At 36.4% G+C, this 20,174-nt stretch overlaps 2 protein-coding genes across 2 annotated transcripts in view; both read left to right on the top strand.

The window, feature by feature from the left end:
* The window catches only part of LOC128241791 (uncharacterized), a 41,235-nt gene that overhangs the window by 11,148 nt on the left and 9,913 nt on the right, over positions 1-20,174 (top strand). The window lies entirely within an intron of this gene.
* LOC128241793 (uncharacterized) lies at positions 718-7,963 on the top strand. Its single transcript, XM_052958877.1, has 3 exons — positions 718-817; positions 3,030-3,152; positions 4,589-7,963. Exons 1-3 carry the CDS (start codon positions 746-748, stop codon positions 7,352-7,354), a joined length of 2,961 nt encoding a protein of 986 aa, XP_052814837.1. The 5' UTR covers positions 718-745; the 3' UTR covers positions 7,355-7,963.

The following is a 20,174-nucleotide window of genomic DNA, read 5'->3' as shown; positions in this document are numbered from 1 at the left end:
CCTTGACCTTTGACTTATTGACCCAATAAAAATAGGGGTCAGACCGACCGACAGACCGACCGACATGTGCAAAGCAATATACCCCACTTTTTTCAGAAGGGGGCATAATAAAGTTTTTATACCCCCAAAATAGAAATTTGGGGGGGGGGGGGTATATAGGAGTCACCCTTTCGGTCGGTCGGTCGGTCTGGCGGTCGGTCTACAAAAGTTTGTCCGGAGCATAACTTTAATACTACTGTAGCTATGTTGATGAAACTTCATATGTAGATAGACCTTGATGAGGGGGTAGTGCAGTGCACAAGAACCATCACTATGCTTGCTCTTTTAAAGGAGTTATTCCCCTTTGTTGTTTTTGGTCTTTTGATTTTGTCCGGAGCATAACTCTTATACTTAAGCTGCTAGTTTGATGAAATTTCGTCTGAAGATAAACCTTGATGAGAGGAAGTGCAGTACTTGAGAACCATAACTCTAATTTGCTTAATTACGGAGTTATTGTCCTTTCTATATTTGTTATGTTTATTGTTAAACCTTGCCCTTATCTACTTAAGGATGCTGTGGGGGGTATTAATCAAATTTAGTGATATTTCTAGTTCATTTAAGAATAAAATCTTAAGTTGTAACTCACAAGTCACAACTCATAACTCACAACTCATAACTCACTTGTATGGAAGCCTTGGAGGGCCACTTTTGAGTTTCGACTTACGGGTACTTTGACTTTTTACTTTTGACTTTCGACTTATGACTTATGACTTTTGACTTATTACGTTTGAGATGCATGCCTCATCTCATGATGGCGGACAAGGAATATTCAGAAGAAGTAAGTTCATTTGTCTTAGTTTTTTCTTGTATTATTTGCGAAATAATTGAAAACAAAACATATATACACACGTCCGCGAACAGTGTGTTATTAATTTGCAATTAATTCGGAAAGAAGAGTCGAAAACACTTTGTTTGCATGGCACCGTTCATGCAAAACACCGGCACAAATGGTGTTTGGTTTTTATTTCTAATGTACTAGAAAGGAACACTTGGGATCCTTTTCCACAACGCTATTTGGGCAGAATTCAAAGTTCACTGAATACTTTGACTTGTATGCACTGTCACTCCATATAGAGCTTCCCTCGAATAGAGCTCCCCGTGTTTTTCTTCTGTCACAAAGTGCACAATGTAGGCCTTTCTGTAACATATTCATTTCAGGAACAGGGAATCTTTGCTACATGTGTAAGCTCAATCTGACATATCTATAAATGAAAAGCCTAAATATTGGATCGGGTTTTAAACCCACTTATATCAGCATTGTTTGTTGCCGTTTGCAGTTTCAAATTTGTAATTTAAACTATCGCATTTCATCCGTGGTTCATCCGTCCGTCCGTCCGTCCTTCAGTCCTTTCTTTAACAAATTATTGGTATCGCAACCCGCAAGTCGCAAGAAACTACTGAGTATAATTCAATGAAGCGTGACCACCATCATACAGTACCATATTAGTTGCTAGAATAGCGTTGCTAGGTCAATGGTCAAGGTCACATTGACCTACCTTTGAAATCGTCGTATATTCACTGGAAATAATGTATTGATTTCAATGACACTTGGTCCTAATTGAAAATGGGTCACTGAGTCAAAGGTCATCGTGAGCTGATTTTGAAATAGGGTTCTGCTCAATAACTGGTAAAAATGTTCACCTGAAGCGCCTGTAAAGAAAGCTCTACATAAGGAACTAGATAGATTTAATTATAGCGCACTCAATTGTTTTTGGACTGGGTTCCTAAGGCCGCGTTTGGTCCCCTAAGCCCTTTGATCCAAAAAATATATGATAATAACACGAACACTGTCAACGGTTCCGGCCATTATTTCACACTTAATGCTGTATAAACACGTCCTTGCTAAATTATGTACGTCCCAGCCATATGTGACAACTATCAAATAAGCTGTATGTGGGCTTTCAAATGTTTTTAACGAATAGAGCTCCCTTTTAAAGACAGCACTATTCGTTGAAGTTCATCGAGATCCCGTGTAACTCGTTTCGATGGGACCTCTATAGGGTGTGACAATGCACACTTAATCAAGTTGATGAGGAATGAAATAAAGCTAAAGGGCAAACAGTTTAGCATTGTTTCGAAATAGTATTGGGGCGGTTTAATCTTTTGTCCGAGGTCTTTCGCTCTTTGTGAAGGTAAATTTCCGATTGTTCGCTTTCAAAAGGCCATAGATGTGAGAATTTCTATGTTTTGTAGTCCCTTATATATGAATATGATGTAAATTTATATGCTTCTTCAAGAGTCTACACTTAAATTTTCAGTACTTGTTATAAGTCTGCTACTTGTAAGGAAATAGTTTCGTCCTCGTCAGTTTCGTAACCAGAATGCAATATTTGTATCCTCGACCTTTCGTTCGCGATTCATATTTTGCTGTTTCGTCCTAGATGTTGTTAGTTCCCTTTTATTTAGGTGGATTACAGTGGTGTACTAGTGTACTATGCTTTTTCATGTGAACTGAGTATAATTTGGTTCCTTAAGTCCTGTTTATAGATCTATGAAACTATTGATACTATCAATAGATAAATACCTCTATGTACTTGACTTATTTAGTCATTTGATATGCTTAAACACCATTTTAATTGGATTATTACAGCATATTGAGCTTCGGGCATTGGGGATTATGCGCCCTTATAGTATATATTTAATAGGTTATCGGGCTTTCTGGTAAATGTGCATTTCTTTCTTTTTTAAGCTTTACGACAAATAAACCTCGGACTAACCGTTCTCGTTATTACCTTCCTCGTCAGGTTAAAGCATTATGATGCGGTGCACAACGTTTACCTATGTTGTTTTAGGAAAACCGTGGCTGGTCTGTAGCATATGCCTTTAATAGTTCGAATAGTTACTCTTTTTTTATATTTCCGAAGAAACCGAAAGGAGCGTGTTGTGTAATAAAATAATAATTTATATATACATGTAACTGGTCGTTTCTTTCAGAATTCAGATTCTTGTTGAATGTCAGATGTACAGCTAATACACTTCATACTTTGCAGGAAAGACGAGAGCGGATTAAAGCAGTAATTGAAAATATTCGTACTCGTAGTAAAAAGCTGAAGAAGAAAGCTCTGGTGCCTGCTACTAAAAAAGTCAGTGAGCCAAAAGAAAAGGAAAAAATGGTAAATATGTCTAAAAATAGATTTGTCTTGGTACTGGCAGGGGAACGACTTACAATAACAAGGTATTCTTTATTGGAAACCACTTTATTAGCTCCATTTTTTGATGAAAAAGCGGAGCAATTGTTAACACTGCAACTTTTAATGAATGTCGTTCGTTGGCAAAGTCAGGTAGAAACATGCACTATCTCCTTATCTAAACAGAAGATTGTAAGCGGTGCAAATATATATAACATATTTCATAACTTGAAAACCACTGGATGGAATTTGATATAACTTCATACAATGGTAGAGCTCATGAGAGGAAGTGAAGTGTACAAGAACCATAACTTATTTGCTTAATTACTGAGTTATTTTCCTTTGTTACTTTTCTTGTCCGGAGCATAACTTGAAAACTACTGGATGGAATTTCATATAACTTTATACATGGCGGTGGGGAATATAGTTGTCCTTCAGACTGCAATCTTGTTAATTTCTGTTTTGTAGAACTTTGCATACAATTGATCTATAATAGAAGTTATTATAACACATATATAATATGCCATTTCTTAGGATTTTTCACTACAACTGCTAATACTACTACTACTGTTATTGATGCTGCTATCGCTCTGCTACTGCTACTACATCTACTACTTCTACTACTACTAGAACTACTACTACCAATACTACTACTGCTTATACTACTTTTACTACTACTGCTTCAACTACTTCTACTACTACTGCTGCGGCTTCTACTTCTAATACTTCTTTTATTACTTCTAGTACTACTAATACCACTACTACTACTACTACTACTACTACAATTATACTACTACTGCTTCTACTACTACTACTACTGCGGCGGCTTCTACTTCTACTACTACTATAACCTTTACTCCTACTACTACTTCTACTACTACTACTACTACTACTACAGCTGATACTACTACTACTACAACTACTTCTACTACTTCTAATAATACTGCTTCTGCTACTACTACTACTACTTCTACTACTAGTACTACTACAACTTCACTTCTAGTACTACTAATACCACCACTACTACTACTACTACTACTACTACTACTACTACTACTACAATTATACTACTACTACTACTACTACTATTGCTGCTGCTAACTACTACTACATGTACTACTACTACTGTTGCTACTGCTGCTGTTGTTGCTACTACTACTACTACTACTACTACTACTTCCATTACTACTACTACTACTACTTCCACCGTCTACCGTTACTAGCCCTACTAGCGCTATTACTTCTAGTACTACTACTACTACTACTACTACTACAACAACACAACAACAACTACTACTACTACTCATACTACAACTGCTACTGCTTCTACTACTTCTACTACTACTACTACTACTACTACTACTACTACTACTACTACTACTTTTTCATTTAGGACTACATGTTCTACTTATTTCATTTAGGATGCTGCAGGACAGGAAAAGAGAAAACAGAAACCTAACGGCCGTCATACTATGTACAAGCTACATATCGGATGGCGCCATTACTGTCAAGGTGACTTTAGACAAATTACATCAAGACGAGATGGGGGCATTCGGAAGATGGAATATAATATAACGGAGCCTCAGTCAGTGGAATCAATAATTGAAGTCGGCAAACGTTTATTTTTTCCGAATGGAAGAAATTCTTTTGGAAATTTAAATGATATGGAAGTGAATTTAACTAATTACAGCGGTGAGAAAATTGAACGCTTCTGCAATATAGATGAACAACCGTGTACATTTCAAGAATTTTTGAAGTCAACAGGAAGGTACTCGTCTCAATTCCATGTTTATCTTTCGACGAAAAGCATTACCTATGATAAAATAAAGCCACTGGAAGAAACAAGTGAAACGAGTTATCTTGCCAACAGGAAGACAATACAAGGACTGCATGTACAGTATACTAAGAATGAAACATCAGAATATTCAGGAGACACCTCAATTATCACATGTCATAGCACAAAACAATGCAGGGAATTATCAGGTATTCCTGATGACATAGACGATTACGACCCTCTTGAAGATGGTTATAATGTAACGTATCTGGCTGTAAATGATAAGGTTTACATGGAGCGAACTTCGTCTGGCCTCAGTTTTCCACAAGACGTCGCTGGACAAGACAGTGCATATATATTTCATGGACCTAATGAGATATGTGGAATGAATGAAGGCAAAGTTGTTTTAGGCGTAGTAACAAACTGTTCTGAAAACGTTAATTACACATGGTATAAGGATCAAAGCATATATGCAGCAGGGATTAATCTCATGTTGATACATACAAATGACACTGGTGTCTATAATGTAAAAGGCGAAACGTTGTACACCTTTGAAGAGAGTGTTGAAATAGCTTTGCCCGCAACTACAGATAGATATGACATGGATATGCGAATCGACAGCGAGGTTACTGAAAATCTGAACACCACACACTTTGGCATAACTGCTGATTTGAAAGATTGCGTTTCTAATACAGCAGCTACAGATTCTAGCCTAGACATGGTTAAACAAACGTTTATTGAAACAAGTGATTTGGGTGAAAATGATGGTAAAGGTACACACAGTTTAACAACAACAACTTTTATCTGTGACAAAGATGGCACATGTGCAAATGCTGTATCAGCAGCTTGTGAAACAAGTGTATTCTGTGAAAAAGACGGCATAGGTGCAAACGCTGTTTCAACATTTCTTGAAACAAGTGTAATCCATGAAAGAGATGCCACAGGTGCAAACGCTGTTCTTACATTTCCTGAAACAAGTGTAATCCATGAAAAAGATGGCACAGGGGCAACTGCTATTCCAACAATTCCTGAAACAATTCCTGAAACAAGTGCAATGTGTGCAAACAATGGTACAGGAACAAATACTATTTCGACAATTCCTAAAGTAGATGTAATCTGTGAAAAAGATGGCAAATGTTCAAAGACTGTTCAGACAATTCCTGCAACAAGTGTAATCTTTGAAAAAGATGGTTCAGATGCAAACACCGTTTCAACAGGTTATTTCTGTGAAAAATATGGTGCAGCAGTAAACAAAGCACCAACAGTTACCGAAACAAGTATTTTGATCGAAAATGAGTGTACATGTTCAAATGCTATTTCAACAGTTACAGAAACAAGTTTTTTGGGTGATGTTACAACTGAATTCTTAGATATTTCAACAGGATTTGTGGATTCTGTGGAAACCAGACTGGACAAGGATGAAAATGAAAATGATATTAAAGCTAAGCTTACTGGAAAAAACTCAAGAAAGAGTATGGGTTCTTCTGATAATTTAGTTGCAGAGCAACCACCAGTTAAAAAAGGGTTTACACAGTTGGATGCTAATACTGACAACTTAAATGTAAGGTTTGGAGACTTCAAATTATTGGAAAAAATAGGGGAGGGTGGTTTTGGTGAGGTTTACAAAGGTGAATATTTGGGAACAGATATTGCAGTGAAGAAAGTTAAGATAAAACGCATGAAAGTTGTGAAACAGTCAGTGTTGCAAGAAGTTGTCACAAACAGTCATCTTAGGCATCCAAACATTGTTCTACTGATGGGTTACTCGATCAATACTGACTGTCTCTATCTTGTCACAGAGTTCATTGCAGGTCCAAATTTGGATGATGTGCTTTTTGCTGACAATGAGTACGAATTTACTGTGCCTCAAAAACATGCAGTGGCATTGCAAGTATGTCAGGGTGTAGCATATTTACATAATCATAATCCAATAGTTATTCACAGAGACATTAAGCCTGAAAACATTTTGCTGACGAGAAATTTGGAAACGGCAAAACTTTGTGACATGGGATTGTCTAAGGTGAAGGTAATGAATACCATGACCAAAACAGTTGCAGATCGCAGAGAGACACAGCCAGGAACTCCAGCTTATCAAGCTCCAGAGATTCTTCTGCGAGCTAGGAGAGGCAGAACACAAGCAGATGTTTGGAGCCTCTGTTGTTCATTAGTTGAGCTCTTTACTGCCAAAACCATATGGGACTTGACCAGTGAGGATGATGAAAATGACGACTCTGTCCAGGTTATAATCCGGGCAATGCAAAGAAAGGATATGCCACATGGGTTAAGTAATTTAGACAGGGAGCATACCCTTTCAGTGCAGCTGAAGGCTGTTATTCAGAAGGGCTTATCATACCAGATTGAGGACAGACCGACAGCATTAGACTTTGTAGTTGCGCTAAAACATGAACTTTAAAGAAATGTGATGAGCAGCTCAGGACCATCATGGCCCTCTTTATCAGATTGACGATTGTTTAGAATGCCCTGTGCAATTAGTAATGTACATGTAGCCTCATTTGGCTATTATATTGGAGGTTATTTTCCCTAACACACCTCATATATCGCATAATACTGGTAAGGATTTATATAGATCTTTGTGTTTTGTGTTAAAGATAATTAACGTTTGAGACAAGTGACCTTTATGTTATTCAGTAGAAAGACAAAAGGGTCCATTTTCTCATGACGGCAGGTATTTGTTAAAATGAGGTTTCACACAATCCGTTTACACAAAGTTATATCTTTTAACATTATAGATCTGATTTAAAGTGCACTTGTTACATTTGCACACAGTGTAAAACAAGACCAGTTGGCTCTTATAGGAGCCCTTTGATTCAGGTATACAGTGTTTGAAATGTTACCGTTAAAATCGTTAAAATACATGTATACATAGAAATCGTTAAAATACATGTATACAAAATACAACAGTAGACTTGTTCATTAGTTTGTTGCAGATAAATAAAAAGGACCATTAAAAGTTCATAAAAGTTATTACGAGTTATATCCATACATACCTTAGAGACAACCTGTATAAATACCTACTTTTGGAAATCATTTGAACACTATTGAGACTATTCCATGAGAGCTTTTAAAAGTTGTTCTGCAGTCAAAGTCATCGGCATTATTGTAGATGTTGTCAAAGTCTGCATTAGCAATACTCAAACTCTTTGGCTTACATGTATATTGTTTTGTATATTTGATCCTTTCCTCAACACCAGCGCCTCTGGACGCCTCTGAAATATCAGATTTTCGAAAATGAAGCATTTGACTATATGGAGCCTATGCTTGAATTCAAATCATTACTTAAGTTTTAACTTAACTTTAAAAATTGTAAAAGTAGAGACAATGATGAAATGATCTAAAATAAAGCCTGTTGTGGAAAGGGTTCATTTGTACAAAATGCCATTAATTTGTGAAATTCATTGTAGCAATTTGAAACAATTCATTGTAGCAATTTGAAACAATTGAGTTACATTAGTTAAACAAGAGTTTGTGAAACACAAATGCCCCCCTAAAAGCAGATATTTCTTTTCTAATGTATGTCAAAGATGGCCAAGATTAAACTTATAAAAAGTAGGTCAAATGTCAAGGTCACAGGTCAAAAAGGTTGGTATGTTTGCATATATCATGTCACAAGCAATATATACCTATAAAACATGAAAAGCCTTGCCATCAAATCACAGTACTGAATGACCTTCACCTTTGACCTACTGACCTCAAAAGAAATAGAGGCCATCTACTCATCATCAAGTACCTCCCTAGCAAATATTAGGACTGTAAGGATGGATGAGTTATTGATCGGAAATCATTTGGTCAGAATTACAGTAATGAATGACCTTGATGACATTGACCTTTGACGTACTGACCTCAAAAGAAATAGGAGTCATCTACTCATCATCCCGAACCTCCCTACCAAATATGAGGACTGTAGGTTTAAGGGCTATGTCATAATTCGAAAATTATATTCCCTGGCCTAAACTGTCTATTCTAATTTGTCAGCCTAGTTCTACGATATCGATAGTAAATATCCAAAACAGTGTTTCTGCAACCTGACAATGTTGAATGGAAGGTATCTGCATAATGTTAGCCTCCAATTACGACTAATTACTACCGGACAAGCTAAAACAATAGCTTCCGGCAGTTGCAGGACATCTACCTCACCCCAGTGGTATCAATAAAAAAATCACTAGATAATATAAGACAGATACACTATCTACAGTCAACGAGAGTTAGATTTTGTAAAAGAAACTGATATAACCTAGAATCGCACAAAACGACTTTGTAAACAACCAATTTTCTCTTGAAATGTTTGAACTTGACCAAATTTGTTTATTTACAAAGTTGTTACAAAATATAATAAGGGTATTCTACTCATTACCACGAACCTCCCTAGCAAATATGATGACTGGAGATGAAAGAATGGACGAGTTATTGATCGGAAACCATTTGGTCAGAATTACAGTATTAAATGACCTTGATGACCTTGACCTTTGACTTATTGACCCAATAAAAATAGGGGTCAGACCGACCGACAGACCGACCGACATGTGCAAAGCAATATACCCCACTTTTTTCAGAAGGGGGCATAATAAAGTTTTTATACCCCCAAAATAGAAATTTGGGGGGGGTATATAGGAGTCACCCTTTCGGTCGGTCGGTCGGTCTGGCGGTCGGTCTACAAAAGTTTGTCCGGAGCATAACTTTAATACTACTGTAGCTATGTTGATGAAACTTCATATGTAGATAGACCTTGATGAGGGGGTAGTGCAGTGCACAAGAACCATCACTATGCTTGCTCTTTTAAAGGAGTTATTCCCCTTTGTTGTTTTTGGTCTTTTGATTTTGTCCGGAGCATAACTCTTATACTTAAGCTGCTAGTTTGATGAAATTTCGTCTGAAGATAAACCTTGATGAGAGGAAGTGCAGTACTTGAGAACCATAACTCTAATTTGCTTAATTACGGAGTTATTGTCCTTTCTATATTTGTTATGTTTATTGTTAAACCTTGCCCTTATCTACTTAAGGATGCTGTGGGGGGTATTAATCAAATTTAGTGATATTTCTAGTTCATTTAAGAATAAAATCTTAAGTTGTAACTCACAAGTCACAACTCATAACTCACAACTCATAACTCACTTGTGTATAAAGTACCAAGTAAATGTAGTATTGGAAGTTTAAGAGTGTGATTTAAATGCTGTGTGTTGAAGATCGGGTCATATTTACAACCGCTAGAGTGTTCATAAGCATTTTTTAAATTTTTTAAATGACCTAGTGATCTAGATTTTACGGTGGCACTGAGGTGACATGTGCAATATATTTTAAAAGATTAACCTCGGGAAAACGAAATGGACTTAATGACATCCCGAGGGGGGGTTGACGATATACCGGCAATATACCGGAATATCCCCCGCACAGTCCCCACCCACTCATTATTCCGTTCATTCCGTATGCAAGTTGCATACGGAATGAATGGGAGAATGAGTGGGTGGGGACTGTGCGGGGGATATACCAAAAACATAACTCTGGAAAACGAACTTTCTTTTCTCGAATTAAAAATAACCTCGGGAAAACGATCCCGATTTTCTTTTTTAACTCGGGGGAAAACGAAAGTGTTTTTTTATCTCGTTCCCACGACATAAACAGCAGATCAAATTCAAACGAGACTTTTGCTATACATACAATTGCTTTGACCCTTATTTGTCATCTGGTAATCTCGTCTACTTCAACGTCGTCCAGTTCGCTTCCAATTTAAAAGAACTGTTGGCCGAGTATCAAGCAGCTTGAATCCTGATCAGAATCCGAATTACACGGCGTCTGATATCGATCCAAACTGTTTACATACTTATTTTACATTATTGTGGCCGCGGTTAGCATGAAAGGAGTTGAACTCTTTCGTGATATAGGATAAGGACCACGAGACTTTCGCTTTAGACATACTGTTGTTTTAACCTTAACCCTTTACTCCATATGTACTATTTCTATTCATTTGCAAACAGGGTATACCCAGATCACGCCGCTCCTACAGAGGCTGCCTAATCAGGTTATATCCTGTTTGCAAATATGCAATATCCTAGAAATAATTCATCACAATTGGCTATAACAAGTACGTACCATTATAGAGATATATTAAATTATATAGTCATGGTGGGCGGAGTCTTTCTTGAATATTCAAGGAGTAAAGACTGACCCAATTCATTCACAGACTGAACAAATGCGATTCCCGGCGCACTCGCAGTGATCTGCATGCGTTTTTATGGAGGCAACTATGATTGAACTCTTTATTATATGAATATTCAAGCAAGTCTCCACCTACCATGAGTATATAATTGAATATATCTTTATAGTAGCACATAAACTAATGAATATTATTGTCATAGCCGAATCTGAAGATTTAATTTCTATGATATTCCATATTTGCAAACAAGATGTATCCTGACCAGAAAGCAGGCGTAGACAGGAGTATAATGCATATATGGAGTAAAGGGTTAATGTAACTACAGTGCACCTACCATATAAGAAGCCGCATAAGCAGTTTCTGAGACACGTTACAGCTTTATTTATGCCTTAAAACAACTATATAAGCAAGTCAAATGGTAGAACTTTCAAAGACCTTTTCTTGTTTAGAACAATTTTCTGATTTTTAATCGCCATTTTTCGAAACTGATATGCAGTACCCTTAAAGTAGTTTTTTCAATAACGTACGCCCATGCAATATTCATTAGTACAATGGGTATTTATGTTTAATCAATTCTCGAAATTAAATTGTTCAACTCAGTATACAGTCGTAGTGCTGACTCAGCGTCCAATGGCATCTGTAGATCTGGCTTCAAAAGATGTGCTAATTCTTTGAATTCCTCACAGTGTCTTTTTGGACGCGAATACATGTCTTTGCAAACATTTACGTCATTCAAGTTCGCTGCATTACCGAAGTCGTGAGTTTCAAACAGACCTGGTATAAAGAACAGTGTGTCAGGTTTTCCACCAATAACCGAAGGGTTTGTTCCCTTATCTCATGAACGTTCCATTGCTGTGCAATCCGGTCTAACTCGGTTTGTATGAGATCCATAAAGCAAAATTTTAAGTTCTCACATTGTATTGCGTCCAGCTCATTAAACGTCCCTGTATCGCGTAAGTCTTTGAAAAAGTTAATCCACCAATGTATTCCATTTTGTCGTAATGTACCCCACCACCTCTCAATGCGCTGGTTCGATGTGCTTTTTCCAACTACAACGCTTCGAGCCCCAGCAAACGGATCAGTAGCATCGTGCCGGAAGTATTGCTGCAAAAGTAAAGCAATGCAGTTTTCCGTGCCACCATCAGAACGTAGTATTCGAGGGACTTTTTTATGCTCATTCAATGCATCTAAAAAGTATCTTGCAATTAAGCGTGGGTCATTATTTGAGTCCGAAACCTCTAACCATATTATTTTCCTACTAAACCCATCCACCGCACCATGAATACAAAATCCATATGGCTTTAATTTGTCGTAACCGTCTATATGCCATACAAAATTGGGTCCTTTGGCAAAGTATACTCGCCGGCGGAGACGATGTGCTTTTCGCAGCTCTACACCAACTGGATCCAGCGCTCTCATTATTTCCATGACGCCGTCCCTTTTGACGTACATGTTGTAATCCAGCATTAACCGACGCCACATTGTACGGTAACCTATGCATTGTCCACTTGTTTGTATTTCTCTGTTTATAACATCAGACACAATCTCCAAAGGTGTATATATTATATTACGTCGTTTCAAATTTAAGCGTTTAAGTATCCTCTTTACTGTCCTCAATGACGTTATAATGCCATGTCGTGTCAGTAAAAATGCAACAATTTCATAGATCTTAAAGCCTTTCTGAAAGTACTCTACTGTGAGCAGAGTTTTGTCTGTTATAGATGTTGGTGGTAGGTACCTTGGCACAGTAGCTTGGGCAATACCGAGCAGTATTATGAAACAGACACAGAACACTATCCAAGTTGTCATCTTCATATTTTTCAGTCGAGTAGTTGTGTCTGAAAAACATGTTTATATATATGATATTATTCTCTACATTGTACAACATAGGTAACACTATTGAGTCCAAAGTACTCCATATGTCTTCAAAAAGTAAGTACTCATTATTGGTATATTTCTTACCTAGCTAAACATTTTTAAAACTGGCTCTGTGCTTGCTTGGTAAAGTTACCTACCTATACATGTTTAATGCTGGTTCTGTGTTTGCCCGGTAAAAATGCAGTCTATTTCTTACCTAGCTATACATGTTTAATACTGGCTCTGTGAACGTCTTAAAAGTGATATAACTTGTCAGATCAGAGTTTGTGTTGAGAAAGATAGAACATGTATAACCACTAAAAACATGAAAACATTAACAACATAGTCAACAGATTACTGAACTCACACACACACACGCACGCACGCACGCACGCACGCACACACACACACACACACAAAATCCTCCGTCACAACCCACAATTAAATATATGCGATATTAAGTATTTGAGCAAGAATAATTAAAATCATTTTAATTCACAGTGTATGTGCCGGAGAAAACGTTTAAAATAGGGGTTACATACCTGAAATCAACGTAGTTCCATTCAGCTTCTGGAGCACGTGTATAATGCATAGCCTAAGTCAAAAGTCAAAAGTCATAAGTCATAAGTCGAAAGTCGAAAGTCAAAAGTCAAAAGTCAAAAGTCAAAAGTCAAAAGACAAAAGTCAAAAGTACCCGTAAGTCGAAACTCAAAAGTGGCCCTCCAAGGCTTCCATACATCTACCGCTGTTTACTTTCATTAATGTAATTCAACAACCGTGTGCTTCAAATTTAATCGCTTGTTTGTTTTGTAACAAGGGAATGATTTAAGTACCGAAAATGCCCTACATTTTGTTCAGTTGCTTATCTAAATGCTTTGTACCTTGACTATGTTTAGAAACGTTTCGTAATTAAATTATGTATTTAGAAATAAACTGCGAAACTGTGTATGTGAGTGTGTGTTTTGTTTTTTCAAATAGTTTGTTGCATTGCTGGTCGTTGAGTATTGCCTAATATCGCTCTCAAAAACTTAAAGCGTCTAAGTTTTATTTATATTCGCCTCTACCGCTGTTTACTTTCATTGATAAAATTCAACAACCGTGTGCTTAAAATCGTTGATGTTTGTTTTGTAAGAAGGGAATGATTTAAATACCAAACAAAAGCCATACCTTTGTGGAGTGTTTATTCTACTAAAGGTTTAAATACTATTTTGGTTTATCGAGTCGCGTAGAACGGATGAGGCAAAGATCGTGGATAATATTTTGACATTTCACTGCACTTCTCTTTAAAAAGATCTTATCAGGCCTCAACATTGCAATGAGATATACTTTAAAGGGACTGTACATCAGATTGGCACACAAAAAAAGTTTTTTTTCTGTAACGAAACTCAGGACAATATTTTAATAAAATGTTTTACTCTTTGATATCATAATTGTAAAAAAAACCATACCAAAATGTAAAAACAACATCGAGTCAGAGGCCGGGTTCAAACCGGGGTCGCCAAAATTGCAGTCCAGTGCTGTATCTACTGTGCTACGAAGGCTTACTCTACACAATTGGAATATTTAAGCTATATACCTAACATGGTCATATCACGTGATAACATCGGCTAGCCAATCACGCATAAGGAATGAATTCGACTAGGTAGACATACCTAGTAATCTTTTTTAATGGAAAAATACGAAACAAATGCGAAAAATAAATGAATTGTAAACTATGTGGTACTTCAGTTATTAAGTTCAATGCATTGTTCACATCGATACCAAGTTTATGTCAGTTTTCGACAATTGTTTTTTGCTGTTTTATCAATTTTCTTTCTGTATCAACCTATATTGTGCGCCTTCAAAAGGTTAATATCACATTAACTTAAAGATGCTCTCTTATTCCCAAATAAGATGTGTCAAATTAATAAAAATGTTTTAATTTACCGAAAGCATGAATAAATATCGAAAACAACGGTTTTTTAAAAAAAGTATACTGTGTTGTTTTTTTTAAAGAAAGATGCAGAAAACACGGTATGTCTACCTTATGAAACGATAGTTGATCACTATAAATTTTTAAGAACTCACCAATCATTTCATATTTGTGCGTTTTCAGCTATTAAATACACGGTTACAATCTTGTTATCAGTAAGGAATAATTTCCATTAATACATTTTAGTACTTTACTGTTTATCATTCTAATCAATGCAATTTATGCTTGTTATACATTGAAATGTATTGATTTTAAATAGTGTCATTTTAATACAATCTAAAAATGGTTCAAAGGCGTTAGTGCTAAGGTACCAGTATCGTGGGTAATTTTTATACATTTCTCCACTGTTCTCTTCTTGACAGAAGTAAAAAACGGAATACATAAAAGGTAAACCCTCAAACACCTTTTTTGTAAAACAATAGTAAACTGATATTGAAGTGCTTGTAATCTGTACTTTGTTGCTTGTGTCAGCTGTTATCAAGAACAGATGGAAATTGCGCGGAAATGCAAACCTAAATTCATTGCATTATTTAAATGGGAAAATGTTACAGTGAAAAGAAACCTTGATATTTATAAGTATTAAGCATATGCATTAAGAGATATATATTTATTGTCTTACAATAAACCAGTGTAACCATTGTAACCATGGTCTCATTGGCGTTACAATATTCATAGCTTTCATTTTATGGGCCAATTTTGTGCTCTATCTACAAGAGATAGAATCGAGATGAATCGAGCCGCAGAGTGATTGTTGATTTGAGCTGGCCAGAATTTACTTCAGTAAACAGTGGAATATTAAAAAAACATGTACTTAGGAGAGGACATAAAACTTACATTTCCAACCGTTGATTCCTTAGTGGATATCATTTTGTGTCAGGGCCCTGGTGCTTTGATGTTTAAAACAGACTTATCACGTGCATATCGCCAGATTCGCGTTGACCCCGGTGATATTCATTTTCTATCTATAAGTTGGCGCGGTAAGATTTACATAGACTGTGCACTTCCGTTTGGATTACGTTCTGCAGCTTTTATATGTCAGCGAGTAACATCCATGATCTGTTATATTGTATCTTTGCAAAATGTACTGTGTGTAAATTATTTAGATGATTTCGGTGGTGCTGACGTACCCTCTCGTGCGCATCACTCTTTCCGTGCTTTGTCGGATACGTTGCACCGTGTTGGTGTGCAGGAGAACGTTAAGAAGGCCTGTGAACCCTCGCCCATCATGGTTTTTCTCGGTGTACTTCTGGATTCAGATCGTTTGGAGTTACGGATTACTCCGGAGCGCTTGGAGGAAATTCGTTCTCTACTTCCAAGATGGATGAAGAAGAGATCGGCCTCAAAAAGGGATTTGCAGTCACTTCTTGGAAAACTTCAGTTTATTGGCAAATGTGTGAAACCAAGCCGTGTGTTCATATCGCGTATATTAGTGCTGCTACGTGGTTTGAAAAATAATGATCAAAAAGTGAAGTTGGGTAATGAATTTAGGAAAGATATCAAGTGGTGGATAAGTTTTGTTCATATCTATAATGGTGTGTCCATGATTAAAACCAGTCAATGGTCTACTGTTGATCAAGTGTTCTCATCAGATGCTTGTCTTTCTGGATGTGGAGCTATTAATCAGTGTGGTGAATTCTTTCATAAAACGTTTCCCAAATGTGTGCTTGAAGCGTGTTCAAATATAGCTCAGTTTGAGTGTATCAGTGTTGTAGTCGCTTTAAAGTTGTGGTCTGTGAAATGGCAGGGGATGAAAATATCCATATTTTGTGATAATCAAGCAGTTTGCTCTGTTTTGAATTCTGGGAGAACCAAGGATCCAATCTTACAGAAGTGCCTTCGCGAGGTAGCATACTTGGCATGCTCTCGCGAGTTCGAGCTTCGAGCAGTGCATCTGTCCTCGGCCAGCAACAGACTTGCAGACTTACTCAGTCGCTGGCATTTAGATCGTTCTTAACGCAGAACTATTTGCGCACGAGGCGCTTCTGAATGGATATACGGAGATAAATGTGGATGATTCAGTGTTTATCTTAGAAAACGATTGGTGAACATATTGTTATACTTTCGTGATATTCATTGATTGGTCGATACACTATTATTAACATATATTTCGACATGGGTTTTGTTTTTGAGTAAATTTTGTTAACCTGTGTGTAACCCATTTGATCATTTGAATGCATGTATTGGTAATTCTACATTTAATGTGCCTAAGTGTTCGCAATAGTGTTTATTTCATGAATTTTGATCATTTCGACATTTATCTTTATTTTTATTTCTTAATACCTCCACGGACTGATTAATTGTCCTTGGTACCTCTTAGTTTGTTAAAATTTGTATAAATAAGCCGTGCTTTTAAGATGCGTTTCTTCTTTTAACAGATGAAGGATCGAACAATTGTATGGGGCTTAATCTTCTTCGCCAACATTTAGTTCATACCCAACGGTCTGCTTATTCGCACGGGACCTACAAGAACTTAAAGACTCAAATTCGCTCATTTCTGTTATTTTGTGTATTTTATTCATTGCAAGATTGTCCTGTAAATATTGAAACACTTTGTTTATATGCCCAATTTTTAAGCCGTAGCATGAAATCTCTCCAAAGTATTAAAAACTATATTAACGGGGCTCGTATTTACCATGTCTTGCGAGGAGAAGTTTTCCCTGATATTTCCAACATTTCTTTGCAACTCACTTACAGAGGGCTAGGAAAGTTACTATTTCATTCCCCAAAGCAGGCTCCGCCCATAACGCCAGATCTTTTGAAGCAAATTTATGATGTTCTAGATTTTGCTATTCCATTTCATGCTACGATATGGTGCTTATTTTTGTTTGCATTTTACATGATGTGCAGGAAATCAAGCATAGTTCCTGATTCTAGTGTTAAGTTTGATAAGTCTAAATACCTGTGTAGAAACGATGTGTCAGTGACAGATTTTGGCATTGTTGTTTTACTTAAGTATGCTAAAACTAATCAATTCGGGGACAACAACGTAGTTACTCCGTTGTGTAAAAATGACTCTTCTTCTTTATGTCCAGTAAAAGCGTTTCAAAACATGTGTAGGTTAGTTCCCTTGGCACTCTCAGAACCGTTGTTTGGTACAGTTTCCGTTGGGGAGGTGATCCCGCTTGACGCGAGCTGCGTTGATCGTATGTTTCGATGTATTATGACGCAACTTCCGATTGCTCACGCTCACGAATACACCATGCACTCCTTCAGACGCGGAGGAGCTTCCTTCTATTTTAAATGCGGTGTGCCGGGGGAACTTATTCAATTGTTTGGTAACTGGAAATCCGACTGTTACCTACGCTACCTTAGATTTTCATTTTCTAGCATGACTGACGCGGCACGGCTTGTCGCTTTGGCTTCCTAACTTAGATTCTGGTATTTAAGTTCAGGTTTTGGCCGTTTTTGGGAGGATTTTTGGCTGCTTTTGACAAAACTTTATATCTATGTTAATTTCATTTACAATCTAGCAGCCCATTATTTCGGCCAAATTAAATTTATATTTTACATTTGTCTTTGTTTTTCCTGAGCGCAATAATTTAACTAATTTTGAGAAAATTTAATAATTATCAAGGGAGGGAACTCTTTCTTAGCGCCGAATGTTTAATTGTCCGCCCTTCTTTATTTTGGCGCCTTTCTCACTTGTTCTCTAGTTTTAATCCGGTTCGGACGTGTGTTTTCTCCCTCCCCCCCGCCCGATTCTTTTATTTCTTTTTGTCGAACAAGTTCTCAATTTTATCTTTGCTTACATAGTTACCCCTTTTCTTCCCTCTTTTATTTAAGGATATTGAATATTATATTATGTTTTTTTCACTTTATTATGCTTTCTGATGTAGTGTATCCTTGCATTGAGGATTTTTGGCTGCTTTTGACAAAACTTTATATCTATGTTAATTTCATTTACAATCTAGCAGCCCATTATTTCGGCCAAATTAAATTTATATTTTACATTTGTCTTTGTTTTTCCTGAGCGCAATAATTGTTGGTAGTCATTGAGTATCGTTTAATACCGTTGTTCCTTATCTATTTAAGCATCTACCGCTGTTTATATCAGTTTGAACAAACGCGTGCATTAATTCAAGTAGTTGATGTTTGTTTTGTAAAAATCAATTGACCTAAATACCAAATAAACTATACCTATTTGGAATGCTTATATTACAAAAGGTTAACATAATATTTTGGTATATCCAGTCGTCTAACACGGATCAGAGACAGGTCGTGGGTCATTTGCGTACGTTTCACTGCACTTCTCTTCATTGAGATCAGAGGTGAAGCAGAAAAGCGGGTACTTAAAAGCCACCATTCAAACTTACTTATTACAATATCAAAATGGATTTGAAGTGTTGGTGCTCAGTATTTTGTTGCATGAGTTTGCTGTTATCAAAAACAGATGGAAATTGTGCAAGATATCTTAACATCGGAGAGGCTAAAATACCAAAAGGAATGGATTTGGCGACTTATAAAAATACGGTATTTTGAATATTGTGTCTTTATTTAGTCAAGATCTATTTCATGGATGCATTATTAGGGGAAGGATTTGGTAACTTTCAAAAAAAAAACTGTCATGTGATGTCTTTATTGGTTTAAGATCTATTTCACAGAGACTTTTATTTTATGCTTTTAAGAAGAACTGACAGTTTATGTACATTTTTTGTAATTAAGTTGTTGCTTCATGTACTATTTAAGGAGCACAATGAAGTTTGATGCATATTTTGTTTAATTTTAAGGCACTATTTTTTAAAACTCATTTGACTTTAAAAAAACACAGTCATATGTATGATATATGTGAAGGTAGAATAATATCATCATTTGTAAATGTTTTCGTTCAATTTAAAAGTTACGTAACCACAAATTTCCCAGTTTAAAAGCGCACACATTTCTTAATTGTTTTATCTGTTTATTGTTAATCTGGCGAAAGGGTATATTATATAAACGGTGACTGGCACAGTAAGTGGGTAGTTTAAACAATATATTTCAGACCACTAAAACATTTAGATATTGTTAGTTTGTATTTCCACAAAATAGATGGTAATGCGAGTGTGTCGCATAAAATCATATTTTTGTAAGAACATACTAACAACCTTTCACCGTTATTTAATGCTTATGTGAAATGAATTATTACATATATATTTTTTTGACTATTTTTGAAAAAAAAAAGAGCGACAACTACTTATAAACAGATTTTTTTAAATATTAAAATAAGGCGGGCTTATTTTTAACTTTTGATTTTGGTAA

The sequence above is a fragment of the Mya arenaria genome, chromosome 7, assembly GCF_026914265.1.
Source record: "Mya arenaria isolate MELC-2E11 chromosome 7, ASM2691426v1".
NCBI lineage: Eukaryota > Metazoa > Mollusca > Bivalvia > Myida > Myidae > Mya > Mya arenaria.
This window is presented reverse-complemented; position numbering and strand designations above follow the sequence as displayed.